The sequence below is a fragment of the Chinchilla lanigera genome, unplaced genomic scaffold, assembly GCF_000276665.1.
Source record: "Chinchilla lanigera isolate Chin_1 unplaced genomic scaffold, ChiLan1.0 scaffold00045, whole genome shotgun sequence".
Taxonomy (NCBI): Eukaryota; Metazoa; Chordata; class Mammalia; order Rodentia; family Chinchillidae; genus Chinchilla; species Chinchilla lanigera.
In genome coordinates, this window is record NW_004955446.1 from 14,504,805 (window position 1) to 14,530,146 (window position 25,342).

Here is a 25,342-nt window from a genome sequence, read left to right on the forward strand (position 1 = left end):
CCATTCAAAAACATCCAGTGACTCCCCACTGCCTAATCAATGCCTTTGAAATATACCTTAAAAGGGAAACTTTTTATTCTAATTTTTAAAAGAGAGCAGATAAAACTTTGAGCAGCTCCTTGAAATGCCATAGTCCTTGAAAACATGTTAAAATCCAGTTTTCTCCCCTTGACTGCCAACAGTCTAGTCCTACCTTCTCTATTTAATTTACCTTCTCCAGTATTAACTCTGCTTCTACCAAGTGCCCTTCTCTGTCCCTCCAACTAAACCAACTTCTACCCATCCTGTGAAGTTTAAATTCTATTTACTTTGCACAGCTTTCTCTAGCTCATTGCCAACAGAGCCCACACTGAGCTTTACTTTCTCAGGACACTGAGTCAAACAAGTCTGTGGGTGCTGCATTCTTCTCAAGTGTTCTGGATGTGTGCTTTATTTCTCCAGCTGCATCACAAGTTCTAAGGGGTCAGGCGGGGTAAAGAAGATGGACTATATCATGGCTTATGGCATTATTTTATCCCTTACCACTGCTCTGCTTTGCACACAGCTGACACACATACATCTCTAGTAGATGATTGCTTCACATAGCGAGTGGCAAGTTGAGATAGCCGGGGAATAATGATAAGCAGAAAAAGAGCTAAAAAGAAGGGTGGGGAATGTGAAGAGTGGGAGTTGAACTCAAACTGCAGGGAAATGACATCCAGGGTAGGTTGCTGGTTGATCTAGTGGCTGCTTATTTCCTTAGAAACCAGACAGAATAAGGCCTGTGGTGAGTTTTCCCAAATAGAGATACCATTTATTACTTTTCAGTAGAGAAGGTCAGGTTGCAAAACTAACGTATATAATGCTGTGCTGAGTATTGATAGTTTCAGTCTCAGTTTAGCTTATCATTTAAAGCAAATGAAACAAATTTATATAAGTAAATGTATAGACATGTAGTGGAATAAAATAAGTTTGAGAATTAAAGCTAAAAAGGAAGCCAAGTCTTGAAGATGCTCGATGAGGGGGGAGGGGCCCAAGAATCATCAGCATATTCTCACTCTGCCATTGAAAAATCTTGTGGAGGTAGGAAGGTCCAGCTTTCTGAATGAGACTGCCAAGTAAAGAAGGAGCAACACATGAGCTAAACACTATGGGTGGAAACAAGTGGTCTTACAAACCTAGGCCTCATATCAAAGATGACAATTAAAGAACCTTAAGTCATTTTAGAAATTGAGAGAAAGAAGAGCAAACAGTAATCTTCATATTTGACTTGATGATGTCAATTGTACTAGAATGGTATAAACAGCAGCGGATGGAAGTTAGGTACAGTGCCGGGGAGGAGTAATGCACAGGAAAAGATTCTAGGCATTTTCTTGCTAGGTGGAAAAAGGAAGTGACACTGACAGCTACAAGAAATAATTTGATTAGATATAGACATTCTCTAAGGGGAAATGGCAAGAGAATAGCTATGATGTCAGCAAAAGAGTGGATGAATATAGTAACAATGAACCCTTGCAATATAGAGGGGGGTAAATAGTTACTAGTGGAAGGAAGGTGGGGCTGGAGTTTGAACTTCTTGATTAAATAGGAAAAAAAAAACATGACAACCCAAGACCAAAGAGAGTAGGAGGTGACTCCAGCCATAGCATACAGTAGGCATACAACGGTTATGGATTTGTTTCATGAACTTGAGATTTACAACGTTTATTCAAATCTTTCACAGAAACATAAAGTTAATAATCATTTATTAGGTAAACCCCCAACTAATATCCTTTATTTTTCCTCCAGGGAATTTTAGATCCCTTCGTATAGTAATAGGCAAGATTTTATCTTAGAAAATGAATAAAAAAAATTAAACAAATATCTTTATAGGACCCTTCTCCTCCATTATTCTCTATTTCCCATCTATACAAAAATGTCATAGATTTCCAATGGTGCAAAAGAGAAAGACTTTCTCTCACTCCTGCCCCCAGTTGCTCTCCTCAGACTTAGAAGCAAACTCTTTTGAAAGTGTTCTCAGTGTTTTCAATAAGAAGGCATGCACAATGACTCACAACTGGCAGAAACACATGATATATTTTATTGTTACTGGTGGGAATATTTTTTCGAGAATCATATTCAACATTTTATATACAATAGTTTGGGAAATATTATAATAATATCAGTTACTTGCTTTGGAGGTCAATTAATTGTTCTGCTTTATTCATCTTTTTATATTTATGATATATCATTATGTATTATAATTATTAAATATATGATTTTACTTTATTTCTAAATTCAAAAGTTTTTATACATCAACAAACAAAATATTAATGACCTTCTTATTTCCCATGACATTTAGCACAATACTTGATCAATAAGGTACTTCATAAAGATCTTGTGAATTAAAATGAACGAATTACCCAAATGGTTTTTTTCATTTTGTGCATATAGAAGAGGAAGAAAAGTGACTAAAAGAATATATTAAAAGAAAGACAGTTGTTAGAAATCACAGAGGACCTTCCTGGTCATTCTGTCATGAAACAAAGTCACAGTTAAGTCTTTAATGAATGTCTTACATGACAAATTTTAATAAAGAGAAGCTTAACCATTAAGTATATTGAGTAAAAAAAGTTATAAAGGAATAGACTTATTAATTCATTTAGAATTATAACTTTCTCTTGATAAATAAGAGTTACAACACCAATGTCTAAATTGTAGTGCTTCTCATGAGCTGTTTGTAGGCTTTCATTCAATACTTAACATTATCAAATTAACGGCATTTTTAGGGAAATAATGGCATGACGTTTCCCACGCTGGCGTAAGATGCACAATTGTTTAATATGATAAGAACTCAGGCTTTGTGTCTGGCCAGTGTCCATTTCTTTTTATCAAACTATGCTACAAAAGCTCTGCCATGTGAGTGAGTCATGGTGCGAATGTGGTGATAATACAGGTCACCATCCCTCTTAACTGTCAGCACATGCTGGAACTGTGTTAGCTGAGGCCAGCAGCTTGACCTTTTGTCACTATGGGGAAAGACATAAACAGGACTCACTCAAAGATATCATTTCCTAAGTAAGTGAGCCCTTAGAGACACAGATAAAATTGATAGATAATAGCTGGAGAGCCTAGAAAAAGGATGTCTTCACTGGCCGGTTCCCTGATGGAAGATGCTGTAATGAAAGTGGCCCAGGCACAGAAGTAAAAGTGGAGGAGGAGGCAGAGCAAAGTTTAAGCCACTGTATGCATGGAGAAGCACAAGGCTATGGGAGAAATCAAGGATGGGACAAATGGAGCTCAACAGTGAACACACACCATGGGAAGCCTGGAGCACTCTGTAAGGGGACTCTAGGCCCCTCCATGAAGGTATCTTCTAGTTCAGTGGATCAATCTGAATTCATGAAGCCAGGAAGAAAGAATGAATGAAAGAAAGAAAGAAAGAGAGAGAGAGAAAAAAAGAGAGAGAGAAAAAGAGACAAAAAGAGAGAAAGGAAGAAAGTAATTACTACACTGATGATTTTTAATATAGGGAAAATAAAATTTCCAGGATTTTTTAGCATGAACAATTTACCTTTTACGTGCCAGGCAACAAATAAAACAGTCTACACTGTGTTCCATAAATTAAAGGATGGACATACAATCCTGTCACCAAAGAATTCAGTCTGCCAGGAAAGACTGATCCATAAAACAGTGAGGCAAGGGGTGCTAAGATCAGTAGGGGGTAGAACGCAAATACTGTGGGAACATGAGAGGGGAGGCATTTTTCTCCATAAGGTTCAGTGAGATAATCATAGAAATTACAGAAAAGTGACACTTGAACTGAATTTAAGAAGTACAACTAGCACACAGCGCTCAGATGGGAAGGGCAGAGGGAGTGAAATGAGTACAGCACAGCGCAGGCAGTGATGAGCAGGGCCCCGGAAGTGGTTAAAGGGCGTGACGTGAGGCGGGCACCACGAGAAGGAAGTAAGATTCAGTGGGAATATTGAGGGCCAGGTTTGTCAAGCGCCCTCAAGTCCACTTCAGAGCTTGGCTATTGCTCACTAGGCAACAGGAGAAGAATTTTAGGTAAAGAAACGATCGGAATTTTGCTTGGAATGATTCTTCAGGCGGATGCTGGATGGAGAGGAGATTGGATGGAGATGACAAAGACTGCCGACCAGAAGGCTAGTGACAGAGAAGGTCCACCTCATTCACTGTACCACAGGCGGAAACTATAGCTGGACAGACAAAAGGATGGCTGCAGGCGGTGAGGCTTCTTTTCAGACTCAAAAGCAATGAATCAGGTCCCATACTTAATGCTTCCAGGGAAATGGCTATAAAATGTGTAGTAAAAAGAAAGATAAATAATATTCCTAAAATTTAATTAATTTCTCTCTTTCATTTTGCCTGGTTTAATGCCATGCTATACCCCTGATGTGAACAATCTAGACATTGTTCCATTACTGTATTTCAGTTTTATATCACGCCTCACAATTTACTGGTTTTATTTAGGATAATGCACTTGTATTTGACATATTTACATCATTCCCATTTATTATTAAAAGCAATGTTAGGTTTAGGTATTGAGGATCAATAAGACCTCCACAATGTTTACACTATCATAGATTTTACAGCAAGTGCAGAGTGTTTCAGGTTTGTTTTTATAGGTGGTTTTTAAAAGGCAATTTTATAGCCTCTACTCTGTTCTTGGGTAAAAGATGGGTTGGCAAAAATTCTTTGACTATGTTTGCAGAAGTCTTAATGGGGCCACACAGTACATGGAAGAAATTTTGAGTAACTATTTAGAGTGGATGTTCTCATCATTTTTGTTGCATTTCCCTAACGTACACTAATTGTCACACAGAAATATTTACATAAGCTTTTTTGTTTGTCTTGTTTCCTTCCTCTCTTCCTCCCTCCCTTCCTTCCTTCCTCCTTCCCTCTCTTCCTTCCTTCCTTTCTTCCTTCCTTCCTTCCTTCTTTCCTTCCTTCTTTTTTCTTTTTCTGGCAGTAGCAATTACTTTGCCATTAATATTTATCTGTTGTACCAAGTGTATAATTGTAATCATTACAACAAACAAAACCTGAGGAGATACAATCAGTATGGAATTTTCCTCTGTGACTCACCATTCCTTTAAAACTTACTTAGAGTGAAGTTCTATTATTCCCAGTTTGGAAGATAAATGTGTTATGACTTTTTCTGATTCTTAGTTTTAAACATCTGTTTAAAAAGGACACCATAGGGTTGGCATGTAGCTCAGTGACAGAACACTTACATGGCATATCTGAGAACATGGATTTGATTCCTAGCATCACAAAATACATTTAAAAATAAAAATGAATAAATAAGGTATGAGAGATTTCAATTTAGATCATTTCACATGCAATTGGTGTATTTGCATGTTAGAAAAACCAAAACCAAACAGCAACTATTTCACATGGTTCCATCTAATTTAAAGTTAGCAAAATATCAAAGTTAATTTATAACCAAGACTTCTTTCTTGTTCCTGCTAAAGTATTCAGGAGGTAAGAAATTAGTTGAGAAATGGGCAAAATAGGGTTCTTCTTTATTTGTTTTGCTACACCCCCCCTCCTCTGTTAGCCCTTCCTCCTCTTCCTCTTTCTCTTCTTCTTCCTTTTCCTCTCCCCTTCCCCTTCCCCTTCCCCTTCCCCTTCTCCTAACTACAGATTGCTAGCTATAACTTCTGACCTCTCCAGGCACAGGGGTAAGGGCTATAAGTAAGGGTATAGAAACTCTTACTGCACTGGTACTCTCTTAAAGTGCACCAGACTCTGATACAAACATTTTTTTTCAGAGAATAGGAGAACCTCCTTCACTGGGACATTCTGGCTCCATCTTGCCCCGAGTGGGTGTATTTCACCACCCCATCCTTAGGATTTACATATGTCTTCTGATTTTTTCTTCATATTCTCCAGATTCTGCACATCCCTTCACTTCTGGGAGACTCTGTGGACAGGACCTGACACGGCCACATGCTGCTCTGAGTTGCAGTGGCTCATGCTGACCTATGCCAAGCATACACATTGTTTTCTGACATTCTGATACGATAGGCTGATAGCAGCACAGAAACCTCTTGTTTCACTTGTCTGTCAACAGCAAGATGCTGCTCTTGTGCCTTTTGTGTATTTCAGGCTGGGGTCAGGCACTAGGCTACTACGGGTCCCAACTCTATAGATAAAATCTCTGACAGCATAGAAGCCATACTCAGTAGGAGTTCTCTCCATGGAAACACTCATCACAGATACTATTGATTCCATCCTTAATATTACAGGCATTTAAATCAGAATAAATTAATACACAGTCAAAGAGGGACTGGGCTTTCCAGGAAGTTGGTGAAGGGTAGAGATATCAGAATTGTGGTTGTAGGGGCACCTGAGGATGACCAGGCTTCAAAATGCAGGTGCAATGGCCAGGCCTATGTGCATAAGCAGTAACTTGGAATTATACTGTAATTAGCAGGTTCCTTTGGTGAAGTTTGAAGATATTACCAATGATGATGTGTACAATACTGTGTTATGAACTGTTCTGCTCTGCTCTGATTTCTAGACCTGACTCACTGTGACTTCACTCTTCTGCTTCAGGGTAAGTTCAGCTCCCTCCACCCACTGCTAGCATCTGACCTTCAAGGACTGCCTTCATTCCTCTGAATAGAGTCATCATTCCTTCTGGGAAAGGGGTACAAATTCATAAAACTGAGCCTAGCAGGCTATAGTTCCTCTAGTGAACACAAACGTGGAGAATAGTTCTTCTTAGAACTCTTAGTAAGGTGAAGTAATTATAGCTCTAATAGTAAAACACATGGAAATTGCAGCAGAGTGTTTTGAACACATAAGCAATCGACAAGAGTGAGAAAGGGTTGGGATACAGGGGAAAAGGAAAAGGGAAACAGTTCTTCAGAAAGAGCAAAAAGGGGTCCAGGGGGAACATTTGCCAAAAGGAAGAGCAAGTCAAAATTCTAGAGTGGTCTTTTAGGATGCAAGGTGAGGTGTGGCAAGAAGAGATACAATATGCTCTCTAAACTTCTACTGATTTGTTCGAAAAGGTCAACTGCAGTTAAGAAGTTGCATCTAGGAAAATTTGCAATTTGTGATATGTAAAAATCAATTTTCTTTTAAAGATTTTACACTGATTTTAAGAAGTTCTCTATTGTTCAGTGGGATACCTGTAACCATTCCCCGGAACTAGCTCTCCATAGAGTCCTAGTCAGCCTTGGAACAGAGCAAATGATATTCTCTTCTGAGGTTTGAGTTTTAATTTGAAATCTTCCACTATCATCCTTTTGGGAACTATTAGCATTCATACATGTATGCTCTTTATACAGATGGTAAGAGAGGGAGAGTCTGTACACAGATGCACACACACTCATACATGTCTATGTGTGTGTACTATGTCCCAATTTTAATGTGGGTGTGGGAAATACTGGTATAGTCAGACTAATTTTTTGGTGCCTCAGAATTTCTCCCAGAATAGTGTCAGACAGGAAAGGGTCATCCACAAACCACAAAACAAACTTTTAGATCCTGAAATTAGTGCTAATTTCCTGCATTCCAGGCACTGAGCTCACTGATATTTTATCTGCTTGGTATGGAACATGTCTTTTCTGTATTTTAAAATATATAAGAGCAGATAAGTTTGATATACCTGAAATCAATTGAACACAAAACCAGTTTTTAAAGTGGAAGAATTGTGTGATAAATTCCATTTCATTTACAAGCAAGAAAAGAGATTTAGAAACGGATACTCAGGGAAAAAAACAACAGCAAAAACTATTTGACTTCTAGCTAAAGCCTAGAGCATTACTTTTCATTTAAGGACAAAACTGTTAATATAGGATAAAATAGACTGTAAGTATATGCAGTGGTTAATTAATAATTTGTTTATACAGTATGAGAAGGGAGATTATGATGGCATGAGATCTTTAAGACTTCAGATTTATTTCTACAAACTCCGAAACTCTGCTTTGATGTTACCAAAGGTAGTCATACTTATTTCATAATTAAGAATTAAATTACAAACTTACATAAATATGGGATATTTTCTAAGAAGATTGAAAACGGCAGCCATCTTATTTTCTATTTAGAAAATAATGTGTTTTTAAGTAATATACCTTTTATTAAAATAAAAATAGGAATAAAGAACATAAATTCATCCTTAATTTTAGTGTGTGCGATCATTTTTAGAATATTTTGATTTATTAGAATTCTGTGCATATGTATCCTTAGAAATCATCAATGAAAACACAGAGTCACATACCTGTGTCTGTTTAGGACCAATATCCATTTTCTCCAGAAGGTCATTTAAAAAATCTGTAACACTAACCCAGGGATAAATACTGTTGGACCCATCCAGCACTATGACTATATCCAACTGAGTGTTGCAGTCTGCAGGAAAAGGAGGCAGGTGTGAAAATTTGGAATCTATCTTTTTAGAGATATACAAAATGTTTTCATAGCTGAAAGTTCATTTTAAAAGATGAATTGGTGTCTACAGAGTGGACATATTGCTTTCAATTGTTTCATCAAAAGCAAAGGACATTAGAAATGCATATTGTATTCAATTAGAATTGCTTTGGAGTTTGTACCAAGTAAAACCCATGTCTAATTCATTTTAATTAGTATTGCAGAAAAATTATATTTGGGAACTTTAAGATGAATTTGATATCACATTCTCATTCTGGCTTATTTATAATGAAGTTAAGTTCTTCAAAGGGACTTACCCTTTAAAGACAAGCAGTGTGACAGCTGTAGATATGAAGTTTAAATACAATGCTATAAAAGTAATTTATACTAGTATCAATTCCAAAAATACCAGTGAAGTTTGGTTATATACTGGCAAAGCAAACATTTACCTAAATTGGTAACACTGGTAGCTGACAAAATACTTGAAGCTTTGTGGTATGCTCTTATGTATACATATGTCTCATTCATTGCTTATGCTTTTCAAACAAGCAAAAACATTGCATAAAGTCTGTACCTTGTATAGGGGCAAAGGAGTTCACGACTTGAAACGTGGGGCTGACATCAGAGCAGATTCCAGTTGTGTAATGCAGATGTCCACATCTATAGGCATATAAGGGTCCACATGCCTTTTAAAGAATTTAAAAAATTAAAGACTATAAGACTAAACATTACATAACAAATTTTTAATAGTTTGTAATGAGAGTATTCCTGGTAGGAAATATTATTACTCTTTCCTTTCTTACCAGAAACCCTCCTTTTGGGTTGGTGACTAAAGTTGATCCAAACGTCATGTTCTCTTTTATTTCTGTGACATTGGGAATTGATGTATTAACTACAAGAGAGAACAAAATTTTATGAGGATGGAAGTAAGTTCCACAAAGTGAAATTAAGTGTCTTCTATTAAAACATTCTGTTTGCTTTGTTAATATCATAGCACATTCTTCTCTTGTCTCAGCCTACTAGACTTTCAAGTACTGTTAAGGAATATACTGAACTATCTAATGCTGAAGGGCTGGCTTTTGTCCCAGAAACAGTCTGTATCACTGTTCCAAATAGTTTTGTTGAACTGTGAAAGAATACAGAACCAGCGGGGCAATGGGAATATGGGATTGCCTCTCATGCACTTTGATAACTAAAACAAAATATTTAGCTTCAAAATATTGTAAATATAATGTTATCTTACATTATTTGCTATAAACAACCAACGATGTAATATGATTTTGGCAAGAAAAAGGAAAAATGCATAGAAGACTAGAAAAGAAAACATTGAAACACAAGTTATTGACCAAGATATCCAAAATCATGAGGAAGGAAGGAAGGAAGGAAGGAAGGAAGGAAGGAAGGAAGGAAGGAAGGAAGGAAAGGAGGGAGGGAGGGAGGGAAGGGAGAAACAAAAGCTTCTGCACCTTGCATAAAGGAAGGCATAAGAATTTGAAAGCAGCAAAATTCAAGTTCAAGAAAGAGTTGCCTCACTATTTGAGCTTAGAAGTTGTTCTTACTTTAACACTATCTATAGGCTTAAGGTAGACAGTGGAAGAAGGGCTTCCTGAATGATCGGGTTGACCTCCTAATCTGAGCATTGACCTTTGCCCAAGACAGTCTGATTTTCTTTGAAAGCAGCTGGGATTGAACTATTATATATTAGTTTTTTAAAAACCTGGATTAGAATTGTTTTACATAAGGTTGACTTGGGATCAACACTTCAGGGATAAGCAGGGGTTATCTCACACAGTTTCTTACGATTCCTGATGTAGACCGAAATCTAGGTTAATTTAAAAACTCTGTTCCAGTTCCCAGCAATGGAAGAGTAGCTCCTAAGAAAACAATTATTTTGCAAGTAACCATAAATTCTAGGAAAAGGGAAGAAAATATGTATGAAGCAACCATCTAAAGGCATGGAAAGCAACCCAAAACAGGCAAAAGCTAGAGAAGACTGTATACTTGGAAAAAGAGATTTGCACTGGGTGAGTCTTTGTGTTTCACTTTGCTTTGCTCTTTGTTTTCATTTTTGTTTCCCTAGTCAATAATAAAATGCAAACAGGATTCCCAGTCTTACTCTCTTGTAGAAAAAGGGGGTCAGAGTTGGAGAACAATGAAATCATCTGCAAAGTGATATTACAGGAAAAAGAATCACAAAAGGACATTTCTAATATATGCATCATTTTCTGTCCAAATAGCTGGAGGACTCAACGGTCAATGTGCAGAGCAGACTTTCATCAGAAATAAGAACTGACTAGAGATTTTTAGCTGCTTTATACTGTAAGAAAGTCAGAAGTTGTATAGAAACAGCAAGCCAAACAAACTGCCTATAAATATAGAAAAGACTATTCTAAGGCATATAACAACCTAGAATTTCCACATTTGTAAATCAAAAATATAATCCATGCTATGACCTAAAAATACCACATATAAGAAGAAATAAGAAAATGTGACACAACTTTAAGGCAAGGTAATAAAAGGAAAGTGATGAGATTTTCAAGATATTGGAATTATCATGAAATGTTATTAAAATAAGTACTCTAACTAGGCCCATGAATGTGAAGGAAAAATGTTCATAATGAACAAAGAAAATATTGCATAGTTTCTCTAATATGAAAGACCTAAATATAAATAATTTAAAGAGCAAAATAAAAGAGAGATGGTAGGAAATAGGAGGTAGATTCTAGGGATGGGAAGGGGATCAAAAGAAGGGAAAGGGAGCATGAATGGGGTACAATAATCAGGGTGTGGTATGTATGTGTAGCAATTCTCCAAGATGAACAGAATTATCATGTACCCCAAACATATACTAAGAAACATGAACAAACTAATAGGAAATTGAAAAAAGGAGAACTAAAAATATATTTGCAATAGATTTGTGGGTCTATAAATCATTTCTATGACCTTTGATATGATACAGAATACTGACAGAGATCTAATTCCTGGATAAAGAAATTTTTCATTCATGTTCCAACTACAGTGACATTTATATCAAACATGTCTTCTTCAATATAAATGTATCATGCTACTCTTTTCTAAATTATAATTCCTCTTATTCTATTTTTCTTATTTCTATGCTTCTTAGAATCAGGCATGCAAGGCATGGTGGAACATGCCCATAATCCCAGCACTCGGGAGGCTGAGGCAGGAGGATCCTTGTGAGTTCGAGACCAGCCTGAGCTACAAGGTGAGCTCAAGTTCAGCCTGAACTGCATAATGAAACCCTGTCTCAAAAAAAAGAAAAAAAAGAATCAAGCACTAAAATTCCGTGCAAGGAATGTAATGAACAGGTTACTGGAAAAAGTTCTCTCATGTTACATTAGTGTACAAATGAGCCCAAACAATGGGGGAAGGTAAACGTTATAAAAGCAGGGCAGAGGGAATCAAATGTCTCTCTATAGAATTTGGATAACAGCTAAAGAAAGTTTATAGATCCCTTCTAATATTTCCTTGAATCACTTGCAAGTGTTTTTGGTGAGAATAGGTGAGATTTAAGGTGAGACTAGCTTTTGCATTTTACATACCTGGTAGATCCAGCTTCATGCAAGGTAAAGATTCACCTCTCCCAACTGGACACTTATAGACATCGCCAGTTCTGGTTTTGGGTTGACCAACTAAAGGAGAACCAATAAGGACCCTGAAATTTAAACGAGACAATTAAAATGTCATAATAATGAGAAACACTTCTAGTTATTTTAGGACTAATTCTATAACAGACAGTACTGACCATAGACAAAATTAATCATCTTATTAGTAATTTAATGTTACTTAAAATAAGTGCAGTGTCTTCTCAAAATTGCACATTGATTTCAATTTTAAAAATTAGTATGAGAGAAATTGCATATATATTGCTGTATTATTTTTACCTATTACTTTATCAGATTTTTATTTAGGTATGGAAATAATTAAGAATTATTGAATAACTCTGCCACTCTGTTGTTTTAAAAATACACAGAAATCTAAATGACTTTTTCTCATGATAAAGTGGTAATTTCTTTTTCTAATTTTTATTTTTATTGGTACATGTTTGTACATAATGATTACATTCATTGTGGGGAGCTGGTACATGTACATAAAATATCTTAATTCTTCTTTCCATTCTTCCATCTCTTAGTTCCTTCCCCTTTTGAAAAAGATCTGTCCCTCTGTTTACTATTATCTATCTAGGGCTGGAGATACAGCTCAGCAGCACAGCGCCTGCCTGGCAAGTGCAAGGTTCTGAGGTCGATTCCCAGTACCAAAAAAAAAAAGTTTAAAAAAAAACTATTATCTATCTTTTCTCTTCCTGTTTAATTTATTCATATTTAAAACAGTATGGAGATCCCTTAAGAAACTAAAACTAGAAATTCCATTCCACTCACCTACTCCCCTTTTAGGTATCTTCCTAAAAGAGTTAAAAACATCATATTACAGTAATACATGCATTCCTATGTTTACAGCAGCACAACTCATTATAACTAAACCTTGGAAGCAACTTATGTCCATCAGCAGATGAATGGATAAAGAAAATGTGATATTTATGTATAATAGACCCTTCTTTTATTTTTAAAATAAATTATATATATATATATGCGTACTACTCTGCCATAAAAGAGGATGAATTTCAGTCATTCATAGGAAAATGGATGCACCTTGAGACTATAATGCGAAGTGAAATGAATCAGACAAACAAGCTTCAAATATCTCAAGATTTCTTTTATAGGAGAAACTACAAAAAAGAGAAATAGTTAATTTCATAGAGAAGTCAGAAAATAAGAGACATGGAGTCATCGTAAGTTTAATATTAGTATGTGGTATTTACTAAGCACTTGAAAAATAAGAATAATTATGAGATACAGATTAAAATTACTTACTGCCATTTTAGATATAGTTAAAAATCACTCCAATAGTAATTAGTGGAAAAATTAATCATTACTCATTTTAGTTCCAAGAAGTGCTTTAACATTCTGCATGACATTCTCAGGCATAGAAAGGATAAATGTGATTGAATATGAAGTCCCTTGGTGGATCAACAGTTGCTGATGCATTGCTGGCTAAATATTCATGTTGAAAAGCCAATTTCTTACACCAATAAATCTCATCATAGACCATAAGGCTCTGTATTTCTGATTATCTTAGATGATATCTTCATCAATAACTTGAGTGAAGACACAAAAAAATATTTAACAAGCACATATATACATATACCAGGGAATTTACCTCCACATTCTAGAAGAATAAACAGGAATAAACTAACATTTAATTAGAACTTATATAAGTTACTTAGCTTAACTGCTTACTATTGTCTACATTAGTATAGGATGTCAGAAACCTCATTTAATGGGAATCCATGTGAAAATGTCATGGGACTTTTAGTGGACAGCACATAAACATGAGCCAATACTGTATTTTAGTGCCAAAAATGCTAATATGACCTTAGGCTGCATTGCTAGAAATAGATGCCCTGGTCAAGGAAAGCGATAGTCCCTCTGTGTCTGCACTGGTCAGGCCATGTCTGGAATCTTCAAATTAAGAGGGACAGAGGCACAGTGGAATGTATTTAGGAGACGGTGACTCAGATGACTAGGAGCCTGGCAGTTTAGTCAAATGAGAGTTGCTGAAGGGAAAGCTGGAGATAGTGAGCACGGAGAAAGAATGTATGAGAAGAATGAGAGGTGTACAGGGTATATCAGGCACAGGTTATAAAAAGTCAACCAACTGAAGTCTGCCGCATTGAAAAGCAATAGGACTCATTTTGCATAGGTCCTTCAGACATTCTAATATTAATAGCAATATGTTTTATAACAACTGTAAAACTTGAATTATTGAATATACTCTCTAAAGCATACATTTTGATGTTTTTGCAAAAACAATTTCTTATTCCTGTGAAGAACTATAAAAATGTTAAAAGCCTTTAAGACATAATTCTTTTTTTCTGAGAATCTACCATTTTAAAATGACCTAAAATAAGCACGCAAAGCTTATTGCATAAAGGTAATGCTAATACAAGATTAAAAGAAATATGGTCAACAGCAAAAACTAAGTATTGCACTGTCATTCTGTAAAATGTTGTTCTATCATAAAAAACAGTAGTTAAGCTCATGTGGTAGGAAGAAAAATGATATATGGCCTAACTTAAAGTGAAAATCTACCTAATTTAGTGAAAATCTGTGATGTAAAGTGAAGTATCAAATTATTATATTCATTATAAGAGCAAAGATAATATCTAGCACTTATCAAATTTATATCATGTGCCAGACTGTTCTGAGTACCTTCCATATACTCAGAAATTTAATACTCACTATAAAAGGTAGCATGAACTTTGCTTTGTGAGCTGAAATTGTGGCTGTACAATTTACTAGTTGTATGGTTTAGGAGAAGTCAATTACCCTGTTTGTGCTTTAGTTTGTTCATCAATAAAATAGAAACGCTGAGAGTACATATCTCACAGGATCATCAGGAAAATTACAGTTAATATAAATAAAAACAGACTGGTACTTGACTCATAGGATCTGCACCTAAATATTAATTCTTTTTATTATTGCTATATTTTAATTTCAGGTTATTAAACAACCAACATCTGTACAAAACAATGATTAGAAGGGAATGCATCAAAAATATAACAAACTTGCTAATAACCTTTGTTACGAATTCAGTAGATTGCTTAAAGCAGGACATCAATTACATGATAAAAGATGCTTGAAATGCTTTTGTTATTTCAGGCAAATCATATTAAATCAAACTATCAAACTATAAAAAAAACAAAGTAAGGAGATTAGATTAGATTTTTTAGTATTTTAAAATTTTTATGCAATATGATTGAATGCTAGTTTTATAGTTAAAACAGAGAAAAGAAATGACTGCACTAACGTATCATTGAAAGTACTTAACTTGAAGCTAGATAAATAAATTAATGTTCAGTAGGAACATTCTACAAGTTGAACATCTACGCCAGATCACAGGCATAGAAAGTGGGTGAACACATTCTTTAGGCTGCTTAAAGAGGAGGCAAAATTATAAGGTTTGCATTGCAACATGGAAAAAGTCTGGTACGAATCCAACAGTCTCAGGAACAAGAAAAAATCTCATTCCATTGATAAATGCACAAAGTTCAGTATGGCTGTGATAGAAGGTAAGGCTGCAGAGTAAACCTCTTAAATCATACACGTTCTTGTAGTTCACTTTAAGAACTTTGGAATGATTATATGAAGGGGAAAATTAGGAACCATGAAAGCTCTTAAAGACCAGTGACATGAGTGACTCTTTAATTTTAAAGCTTATTTGAAGCATCACAAATAAATTGGAGAAGGGCAAAATTAAAGTTACAAGGTCAAGGTAAAGTAATTTCCTAAAGTAATCTGGATTTCCTAAAGTAATCCAGATGAAGATCTGAATTAAGGAAGTAGAAAGGAAAGATGAACCAATTTTATTAATATTTAGGATATAAACTGTCTTAATCTGGTTTTCTCCAAAAGTAAACCTGACACAAATATTACGTAAAAATAGACTTTTTTTGGAGGCAATTCCATGTATGCACAAGTATGGGGATGGGAAAAATACAGAGGACAGGATGAAAGGCCAATAAATAATGGATTGCTTTTGTAAGCAAAAGGGCGCAGTCTTGATGGAGAACATCTCAGAAACCATGTGAACATGACATGAGCATGCTAGAAGCCCTAAGAGTAAATAGCACCACTTTGAAAGAGCACAGATTAAAAAAGCTAAAAGCAAAGCTGATTTCTGGGTAAAATAACACTTAGGTTTTCAGTAAGTAAAGGAGGAAAATTAAGTGGGAGATATCAGAGAGGGAGCAGAATCAGGAGACAGGAGTATCACAGAAGCCAAAAAAGGAAAGAAGACCCAGCATGGGAAGAGACCCATGAATTTGCAGCAGACTTCACTGAAGCAAACTGGCTAAAATGAGGGTGGTGGGATTCTGCTCATGAAAGAGGATTTATTTCAGGGCACTGGCAAACCATTAAGTGTACAAGGCAAATTTAAGTTTATTATAGAGGTACTCTCCATCTAAGTAATGGTGAGAAAGAACCAGACAGAAGAAGAAAGCTTATGTCATGGGAGAGGAAGTAGAGTCCCTGAGCAGCCAGGTAGAAAGAGTGGATCCAGAATCTGTCTTAAAAAAGAAAAAGGGCACGGTTCCTTAAGCACTGCTTTATGGTCTAGTATCAAGAGGTTTGTATAAGGTATAATTGGAAAATGTGATGAACGTTTAAAAAATAGTTATAGTGAAAGACACATTGTGATTAATCCCCCCTCAAAATATTTCCCCTCACTTTGGGCATACTTATTCTCACCATTCTTGCCACTTTCTGAAGCAGTTCTAGAAGTCTACTTTCAAGTCTTTATTTGTTCTGTCTTGAGGAAATTCAAAACATTTACCTTTCATAGTTACTTTGACTTTGGGTAAGCGCCGAGAACTAACACAATGCCAAGTGTAGCGAATGGGGTGAACGAGGCCACTCTGCAATGTTTGATGAGCCTGTCTTTCTGCTGGACAACACTCAGCAGCACCATTCACTGCATAAAGGCACTCAAAAAGGAGACGTCCAGCGCTGCTTCAGACAGTGGCAAGAACAATGCGATAAGTGTGTTCAAGGTAGGAGGAGTATTTTAAGAGGAATTAATTGCAATGTGTCCTTTAATGTTTTTTTATTGAAACATCCATCATATATTTTGATTACACATCATAAATGTAGTTGATAGTTTGGAATGAGGTACTCCTTGGCGACATGAATTTACACCTCATTATTTCAAGAAAAGATCTTTCTCCTCCTTGACCTGGAGTATGTTCTGATAAATAGAATGCTGCAGTAGAAATGACACTGTAACTTCCCAGAGTAGGTCTTAAAAGGCTTTGTGCACTCTGTTTTACTTTTATAGAAATGTGGAAACACCACGCTATGAAGAAACCTCGCACAGCCAGCAAAAGGACAATTGGCTACAAGAAGAATGGATGCTTTAGCTGGCAGTGAGCTACCTGACATGTAAGGTAAGCCTTCCTGAATCCTCCAGCCCCAGCTGAGGTACCAGGTTACTAAAGTCATGAATGTGCCCAGGCAATGGGAATATCAAGGTCCTCAAAAGCTTTGGAAATTATAAACCACTGTTGATTTAAGCACTAAGTGTTGAGGTGATTTGTTAATGAAGCAGCTGAGACAAAAAAGATAAAATTTTGGCCTACTCTCTTCTCCCTTTCTCTTTCTTCTTGGAAAATAGGATGTACAATCATTTAGTGAGATTTAAGGAAGAGGCAATAGTAGGATGATGAACCTGTGAAGAGTATTTTAAACTGACTCATACGGGTCAGCCACTCTGACCAGGATGAAGTAGGGCATCGCAGTCAGGGAGGTTCTGGGATATGTTTTTACAGGTCTTTTCAAATTCAAAAGTTCCACCACATAAAAAGAACAAACCTAAGTGTGCAGAGGAAAACCAACTAGTTGGAAAACATGTACTACTGGCTGGGGAAAATCTGGTATCATGGATGAAAGGTGAACCTGAACCGTATGCTGAATAGAAAGCAGAATGAAAAGCAGACCCTGGAGACTGGAGAATGAAGATTGAACATCGATGAGGAGAAAGTACAGCCCGATAGAACGCAGATAAAGCTCCCACACACGTTGGAGCTGGGAGGTAGAGATTGCATTTGATCTCTAGGGCAATAGAAATTGCCCAGAAAAGAGTGCTAACTAGAAAATGGCCCAACACAGCAGTTAAAATCATAGCTTGTTTTATATTCTGGGACAAATGCAGACTGAGGTGTGTGGCTCAGAAAGTGGTAGAATGTAGTAGTCGAGGATGAAGACAGTTCAGTTTGAGGACTGGGACCAATAGTGAGGCAGGAAGGCAGGGTGTAGAAAAGCTGGCCTGGAGAGTAAGTGCAACCACGGCACACACGCCACACTGGAGGGCACACAGGCCAAATAACGCCCAAGACTCAGTATACAGGGTTCTCGCAGGTTCCCACAACCTGTGGGCTACAGAAAGAGATGGGAAGCCACTGAAAGTGTGCTTGGCTTTCCTCACAGTAGCCTATCTTGTGCCCCCCGGGGTGTGCTTTTGTTTTATTTTGTTTTTAATTTTTCCTCTCTTTTACTCGGCCCAAGTTCACTCTGCAGAGCCAGTTTCTGCCTTACCCTTCACTTTTCAAATAAACACTATCACCTTTTTTGCTGGTTTAGTTCAGTTTTTGGTTGCAGACAGAAGGAACCTGGACACCAAGACCAGGACCACAAAACTGGGTGACATTTATTTGGTGAGCTAGCTCTAGAAGGACACTACCCAGTGAAGACTCAAGGAAAATATGAGCATAGGGTTCATGATATTTCAGGGATCTACAGCATTCCCAACCCTCTTATCTTACTCTACTTTTTTTTCTCAGAGTACTGATCACAGTCTGTCATACAACATACCCAGTTTTCAAGTGTATCATTTATTTTGTATTCCTCTCTCCCTAGTAAAACAGAAACGTCACAGCAGCAAGAATTTTTGTTGCATTTGTTTACACATAGCTTCTGGGAACATACAGCAATTCTAGGTACAAAACAGACATTTAACAAATATTTATTGAATGAAAGACTGTGTCGAATACCCTAAGAATCTGAATAAAACAGACCTGGAAATTTTAGGCTCATATGGCCAGCTTAGAGGCCCAAACTGTGAAATTTCTTTTTATTTTAGGGGTTGGATAATGCATGAAACAGGGATGCCAGGCTCACCTTTGGATGCCATAGAAGGTATTTCTCTAGAGGGAGGTGCTAATCTAGAGAGTCCTTAGAAGGAAAGAACTGACTGAAAATAGGATAGCTATTGTCCCACATCCTGGCCTCATCACATGTCAAAATTTGTCTTCTGAATCCCAGTTTCCTGTCTAGAAAATGTAGATAATGTCGATAATATCTGCACAATTCCACAGGATCAGTATGACAATCTAAGACATACTATTTAATGAACTATTGATATTATGATTTTAAATTTTAATGTAAGTTGGCCTTATTGTGTTTTATTTACATTGGATTTTGTTTTTCCTATGGCATTTTTACAGTGATTTCTCTGTACATTAAGAGAATTTTAAGATGTCCTGAATACCATTATGATCTCTAGAGAAACACCTGATGGATAAACTCAAGGATCCTCAAAGTCACAGAAACATGTTTTCTGTATGAAAAAGCTGCAAGTACTATGTAATAAAACTTGGTAAAATAAGGAACTTTTGCTATTTATAATAAGCCATTCTTGTTATTATGACTATTATTACACTTAAAGAGTAGCTAGTCTCTGATATCTCTGTTATATTTATGTGTCACCTCCATAAAGGATACTTTTCTGAAGAGTAGTGTCTCATATTTACAGTATTTCATCAATACCCTTTTTACTTAACTTTTTCTTTATGTCTAATACAAATATGCCAAAAGTTACATTCAGCAAACCAAAGTTCTAACAGAGTGCTACACATGACTTGTAAGATAATTAAGAAAAAATAAGGGGAGTAAGTGTTCAGTAACCTTAGAGAGTGAAGCCATTCATTAGCTGACTTCAGTCTTCTGGTCAGGAAAGGTGAGGGTGACAATGAAGTGAGCAAAGATAGAGGAAGTCTAGCGAAGACAAAATTTTAATTTCAAACGGCATTATGAGAAATGTAAAATAAACACTGTGTTAAAAATCTATCAGAGAAAATTCAAGAAAGATTTCTCCCCTCAGGCTAGAATAGGTTTTATTTAAGAGACACAAATACTGGAAACAGGCATCAGTCACATGAACCACTGGTATCCTCACCTGGTATAAAACGGGGTCTTTTATGGAGGAGGCAAGAGCACAACATATTTTGATGTACACTGGGTTGAGGATTGGGTAGAGAGGGATCTACAAGTTGAAAAAATCTACTTTGAGAGTTTGGGAATACAGAACCAATGAAGTCACTGAAACCCTCAGGAGAGGTTGCGTGAATGGAAATTAAAAGCTTAGGCATGAAAGAAAGAAGCAAAAGATTAACAGAAAGTAGAAAGCCCAAACCCACATTTTGCATCTTCCCATTTGGTTGAGATGCCTGGCTGCCACTAAATGTGGAAATCTAGACGGCTTTGTGCAGAAGATATTTAAGTTTCTTCTCTTCAAAGCGAAATTACTAAGCCAAGTATGTTCTTTTTTCATTCCTTCAAACTACGTCACAGTTACTTGGATGCTCCAGTTTATGCTAAGCACAATCAACAACAGCCAGTCTTAATCAGAGATATAACACGGTCTGCTGCTGAGAAAAGATGTGGATTCTAAGCCAAAGATATAAAGAACATTAGACTTCTCAGTAAACTCTTGAAAGGTAAAAGAACGTAAGACTACCTTTTTAAAAAAAAAAAACTTTTAATTCTTACAAAAGAAATAAAGCAATATTTTTTTAAGTACATATGTAGCACTTACACTACACTAACATGTACTTTGGCATGCTACCGCCATAGCATAAGGTCAGTTGGGATGATTTTTAAAAATTTTAAATCTTAGGTGGATACTCTCGTAAAAGATGGATAGTAAGTATGACTTATGAAGGTATTTACTCTTAGAGAAGATGAAATAACTGAATTCATGTTCCCCAAAGTATAACAGTATCTAGTGTCTAATGGAACAACCTTACCTGTTTAAGTGGGCTTGGGAGTGAGATGCAAAGGATTTCAAAATGCATAATCTTATTAGATTTCTCATCTGAGATATTTGTAAAGAGAGTAGAAGAGTTAAGCGTCCCCATTACATCTACATCTACGTTCCACATTACATCTAACATGTATTTCTGCTTAGAAAGTGTGAGAACTCAAAATATTACTTTAGGTAGTTTTTAGTGGATTATTTTCAAATAAACCAAGTTAAAAGGATAAGGCAAAATATATCTTTTTATCTGTGAAATAATTATTGTGGACTGATAGAACACAGTTGTCTAAGTAGACATTTTATTACTGTAGTTACTAGAAAAATGGGCTTGTTTGGTTTAAGTGAGTAAACTGAAGCAAAGTTTAACTAATTCCTGTTCATTTTTCTATGATATTCAACTTTAGAAAGTCACATTTGCTACATTTAAGTTAAATACAAGGCAAAAGAACTCTAATATTCAGTTTCTGTAATTTTCAACAACTTAAATATACCTTAAAAATCCTACTTAAAATTAATTTAACCAAAGAGTAACAATGCAGGGCATGGTGGTGCACGCCTGTAATCCCAGAACTTGGGAGGCTGAGGCAGGAGGATTTTTGTGAGTTTGAGACCAGCCTGGGCTACAAAGTAAGCTCAAGACCAGTCTGAGTTGCATAGTGAGACCCTGTGTTAAAAAGACAACAAACAAACAAACAGAAAAAACAAAGAGTAGCAAGCTTTAAAGTACATAACAGAAATCCAATATGATTCATTATAAATATTAGACTAAACTCAGTAAAACACCAAAAATATAAGCCCCAGATCATGAAAGCAGTATTAAGCTTTGCACGGTACTAGCTCATCTTCCTCCCATTCCTTTCTACTGAATTTCAGCCTAGTGTATTTGAGTTACTCCAAAATGAGAATAATTAAGAGTCTTTTGACCAAATAACATTCCTTGAGGCCAATCCAAACTTCAACAGAAATCACTAACCACTTCCTCTAAAATGCCATGGAATTTTTCTTGTTTTACTTGAAGTCAGTTTTCATTACCAAATGACTAGACTGTACTTTATGATATAAAAGATTCCTTCTGTTGAAATTTCAACCATAAAACAAACTATAGTCAAATAATATTTTCCATTACCTTGTAAAATAACTACACAATATAAAAAAACACTGGCTTACCAATTTCCTTCTTCGTTTGCGTATTGTTGAACAGTATAGCCAAACATGTCTTCCACTGGGCCACTGAAACTCATTGAATTTTTCACGTCCACATTGAAGGATTCACAGAAGCCTAGGACAGTTTTAAGGAGGAAGACAAGGTCCAGTTATAAAAGTTAACTGGGATCTCATCATGTTTGAATTATCAAAGGCATTCTTCAGGTTACCACTAAAAGCTTTGCTCTTATTAAGAAAACAACAGAGCTAAAAAAATGAGAACCTCATAAAAGGCCCTAATATTAACTGTTATTACTGACTGAAAGGAAACATAATGGTTTTAAAGAATACAAGTGTTAATATTCAAACAAAAATAACCCATAAAAATTTAGTGTCTGCACCATTCCCAGAAGTAGAGTGAAGTGACGTATGAGAAAGTCACAAAAATTCATACTCATAGTGATGAGGGCAATTGCAGATACTTTCCCCACAGTAAGTCATACACTGAACCATAGCCGCTAGTAATTATAAACAGCTTCATTTTCCCAATACAACTACAGAGGATGCAAGTATTTGCACTTAAAGTCCCATGGGAAGAAGACTTTTCCTTGCCACTTCTGAAAGGAAAGCTAAATAGACTGTCTGCCCTGAGAGATGGCTTCATATCTTGGCTTAAGATGTGTTCTGTTTCTTTTCCTTAAGCAAGCAGTGGTGAAAGCTTTTACTAATACAATAAAGCCTTTTTTATAATGTTGTTGGTGGTGATAATCTCACAAGTAGTGGTCTAAATTAGATGACATGTCTGAAAGTTCACGCAATGCCTGGCATATACTATATGTAATCAGAGATAATTCCTTTAACTTTTCTGGTAGTCCAGGCAGTGAAAACCCTTTAATGGTGATACTGTCTCCTAAAAGGATTCTACAATCATAACTTCAGATAAATGGTGCCTATTTCATTTTTTGATACTGGTTTTTAAAATGTAAAGTTTCAAAATATCCACTCTCCCCAGATACAACTAAGAATTCTCCCCCAATACTGCCTTACACAACTGCAATACATCATAAGGTGTATTCAGAGGTGATTAAACTCAGTTTCCTCTGTCAAAACCACAGTATCATTCACAGGGATTCTGAATAATTTCTTTTCTAGTCTTATAGATTGTGAATGGATTTAATCACTCCAATCATAAAACACTTATTATTATAAACTTTTCCATAAATGTAGTCTAAATCCAGACTATCCTAGTTCATAAAATTCAAATTTTGGTAATAATAATAAAAGCTTATTTGATATATAGAATTCTAACATAACTTTGGAAGAATTTATTCTTCAAGGAAACAAACAGTAATTTGCCAGGCATGGTGGTACACACCTGTAATCCCAGAACTTGGGAGGCTAAGGCAGGAGGATTGTTGCAAGTTCAAGACCAGCATGGGCTACAAAGTGAGCTCATGGCCAGGCTGAACTGCACAGCGAGACCCTGTCTCAAAAAGACAGAAAAAAAAAAAAAAAGGAAACAACAGTAAAAGTTATATATGTATATATATGCATATAATATCTATTTATATCTAATTTATATTCATATAAATTCTTTCTTGATCTCCCCTACTTATAAATAACCTTATTTCTAACTACTAAAACCTCTTTTTTTTAAAAAAAAAGTCTAATTAGAGATAACTATTAAATGCTAACTATATTGAACTTACCTATGTTAGCTTTTTTTTCCTAGATTGAAAAATTCTGTCTTACTCCTCTTTTTATCCCTTATTGAAATCTAGCACAGCTCCTCATAAGCACACAGATAATAATTCATCTGTAGACTAAAAGTTAACATAGTGAAGAGGCAAATGTGCCAACTATAGTTGGAGGTGAACTAGCAACTATTCTATCTTAGATAAGGAAGATTTTATGAAGCTAGAAATTTTCAAAGTAGTGTTTTAAGAGGAGGGAGACTTGCAATTTGGCAGAGAAGACAATGTATACCCAGGATTTGGGAGGGTCCCCACAAGTAACAAGACATGGGACGAGACAAATAGGGTTGTAAGAAGAGGAGGAGATCTGCCTGGCTAGTGTGAAGAAAGCAGAAAAAAGAAAGAATGATTAGCATAGCTCTTTTTATGTCCATTTCTTGTTCATTCTTCCAGGATAATGGAGAACAGCTGGTCACCATCTTCTGCATAATAGTTTTTCATAACTTGAAGATCTTTTTAAAAACTGCACACTCTGCTCTAAGCTACATGGTACATGCTTTTATGCTTTACACACAGGTTTTATTTCTTGATTCTTGAACAACTTTAATGTACTATTTTTGATCAGAGAAACACAGAAAAATAGTACTTCTATATCAGGGTTTCTCAACTTTGGCACCATTGACATTTGGGGTCAGAAAATTCCTTATATGATGGATATGTTGTGTTGCCGGGTATTTAGCAACGTCCTTGGCCCATAGCCATGTGATGTCAGTAGAACTACATAACTTTTAATGATCAAAAAATGTCTCTAGACAATGCCAAATTCCTCCAAGGCCAAAATTGCCCACAACTGAAAACAACTGCTGAACAGATAAAGACCAGAACACCACCACCAATTATTTTGTAGAAGGAGGCCACTGAACACCAGCGGAGCCATAAACCAGCAGCACATGCATCATCCATGAGCTGGTGAAAGACACAGAATTCCACGTCCTACCCTTATGTCTTGAGTCAACATCAAGATTATGACAAGACCCCTGGAGACATTTTATTCTTGTTAAAATTTCAGAAGCCCAGATCTGTAATGTGTTATTTCTTTTTTGTAATGTTGATGTAGGTAATGGAAGTTACCTAAATTAAAAGTATTCAATAAGCTTTAGTCAGAGATGAAAATGATTCTTTTTAATTGTGATCAATTTCTCACTTTTGAAAGCTTTTTCCAGCATATCATCATCTGTAAATAAAAGGCCATTTATGGTACCCATTTAGTTTAAGATCAACAGCTTTTGGTTTCCTTCTTGGGCTTGTTTATTCTACATGTTGTGTGGAATGTCCCGGGGTGTGTGCTGTACTGTACTTTTTTTTTTTTTCATTTCCCGTACGGAGAGTTCTAAAGGCAACTTTCCCAAAGTGATTGTAAATCAGGACCTTTCATATTTTCTAAGGCATTATGAAGCCTGACACACAGG

The 25,342-nt window shown here is 36.0% G+C and overlaps 1 protein-coding gene across 3 annotated transcripts in view; it reads right to left on the reverse strand.

Annotated features, from left to right (window-relative positions):
* Itga1 (integrin, alpha 1) overlaps positions 1-25,342 on the reverse strand; it is a 142,666-nt gene that overhangs the window by 65,234 nt on the left and 52,090 nt on the right. For all 3 annotated transcript variants that reach the window (XM_005392727.2, XM_013518440.1, XM_013518441.1), the window contains exons 2-6: positions 22,204-22,315; positions 11,928-12,040; positions 9,168-9,256; positions 8,939-9,050; positions 8,219-8,346 (exon numbers count right to left, since the gene is read on the reverse strand). In XM_005392727.2, the coding sequence (XP_005392784.1) occupies positions 8,219-8,346; positions 8,939-9,050; positions 9,168-9,256; positions 11,928-12,040; positions 22,204-22,315 (554 nt within the window). The remainder of the gene's footprint in view (positions 1-8,218; positions 8,347-8,938; positions 9,051-9,167; positions 9,257-11,927; positions 12,041-22,203; positions 22,316-25,342) is intronic.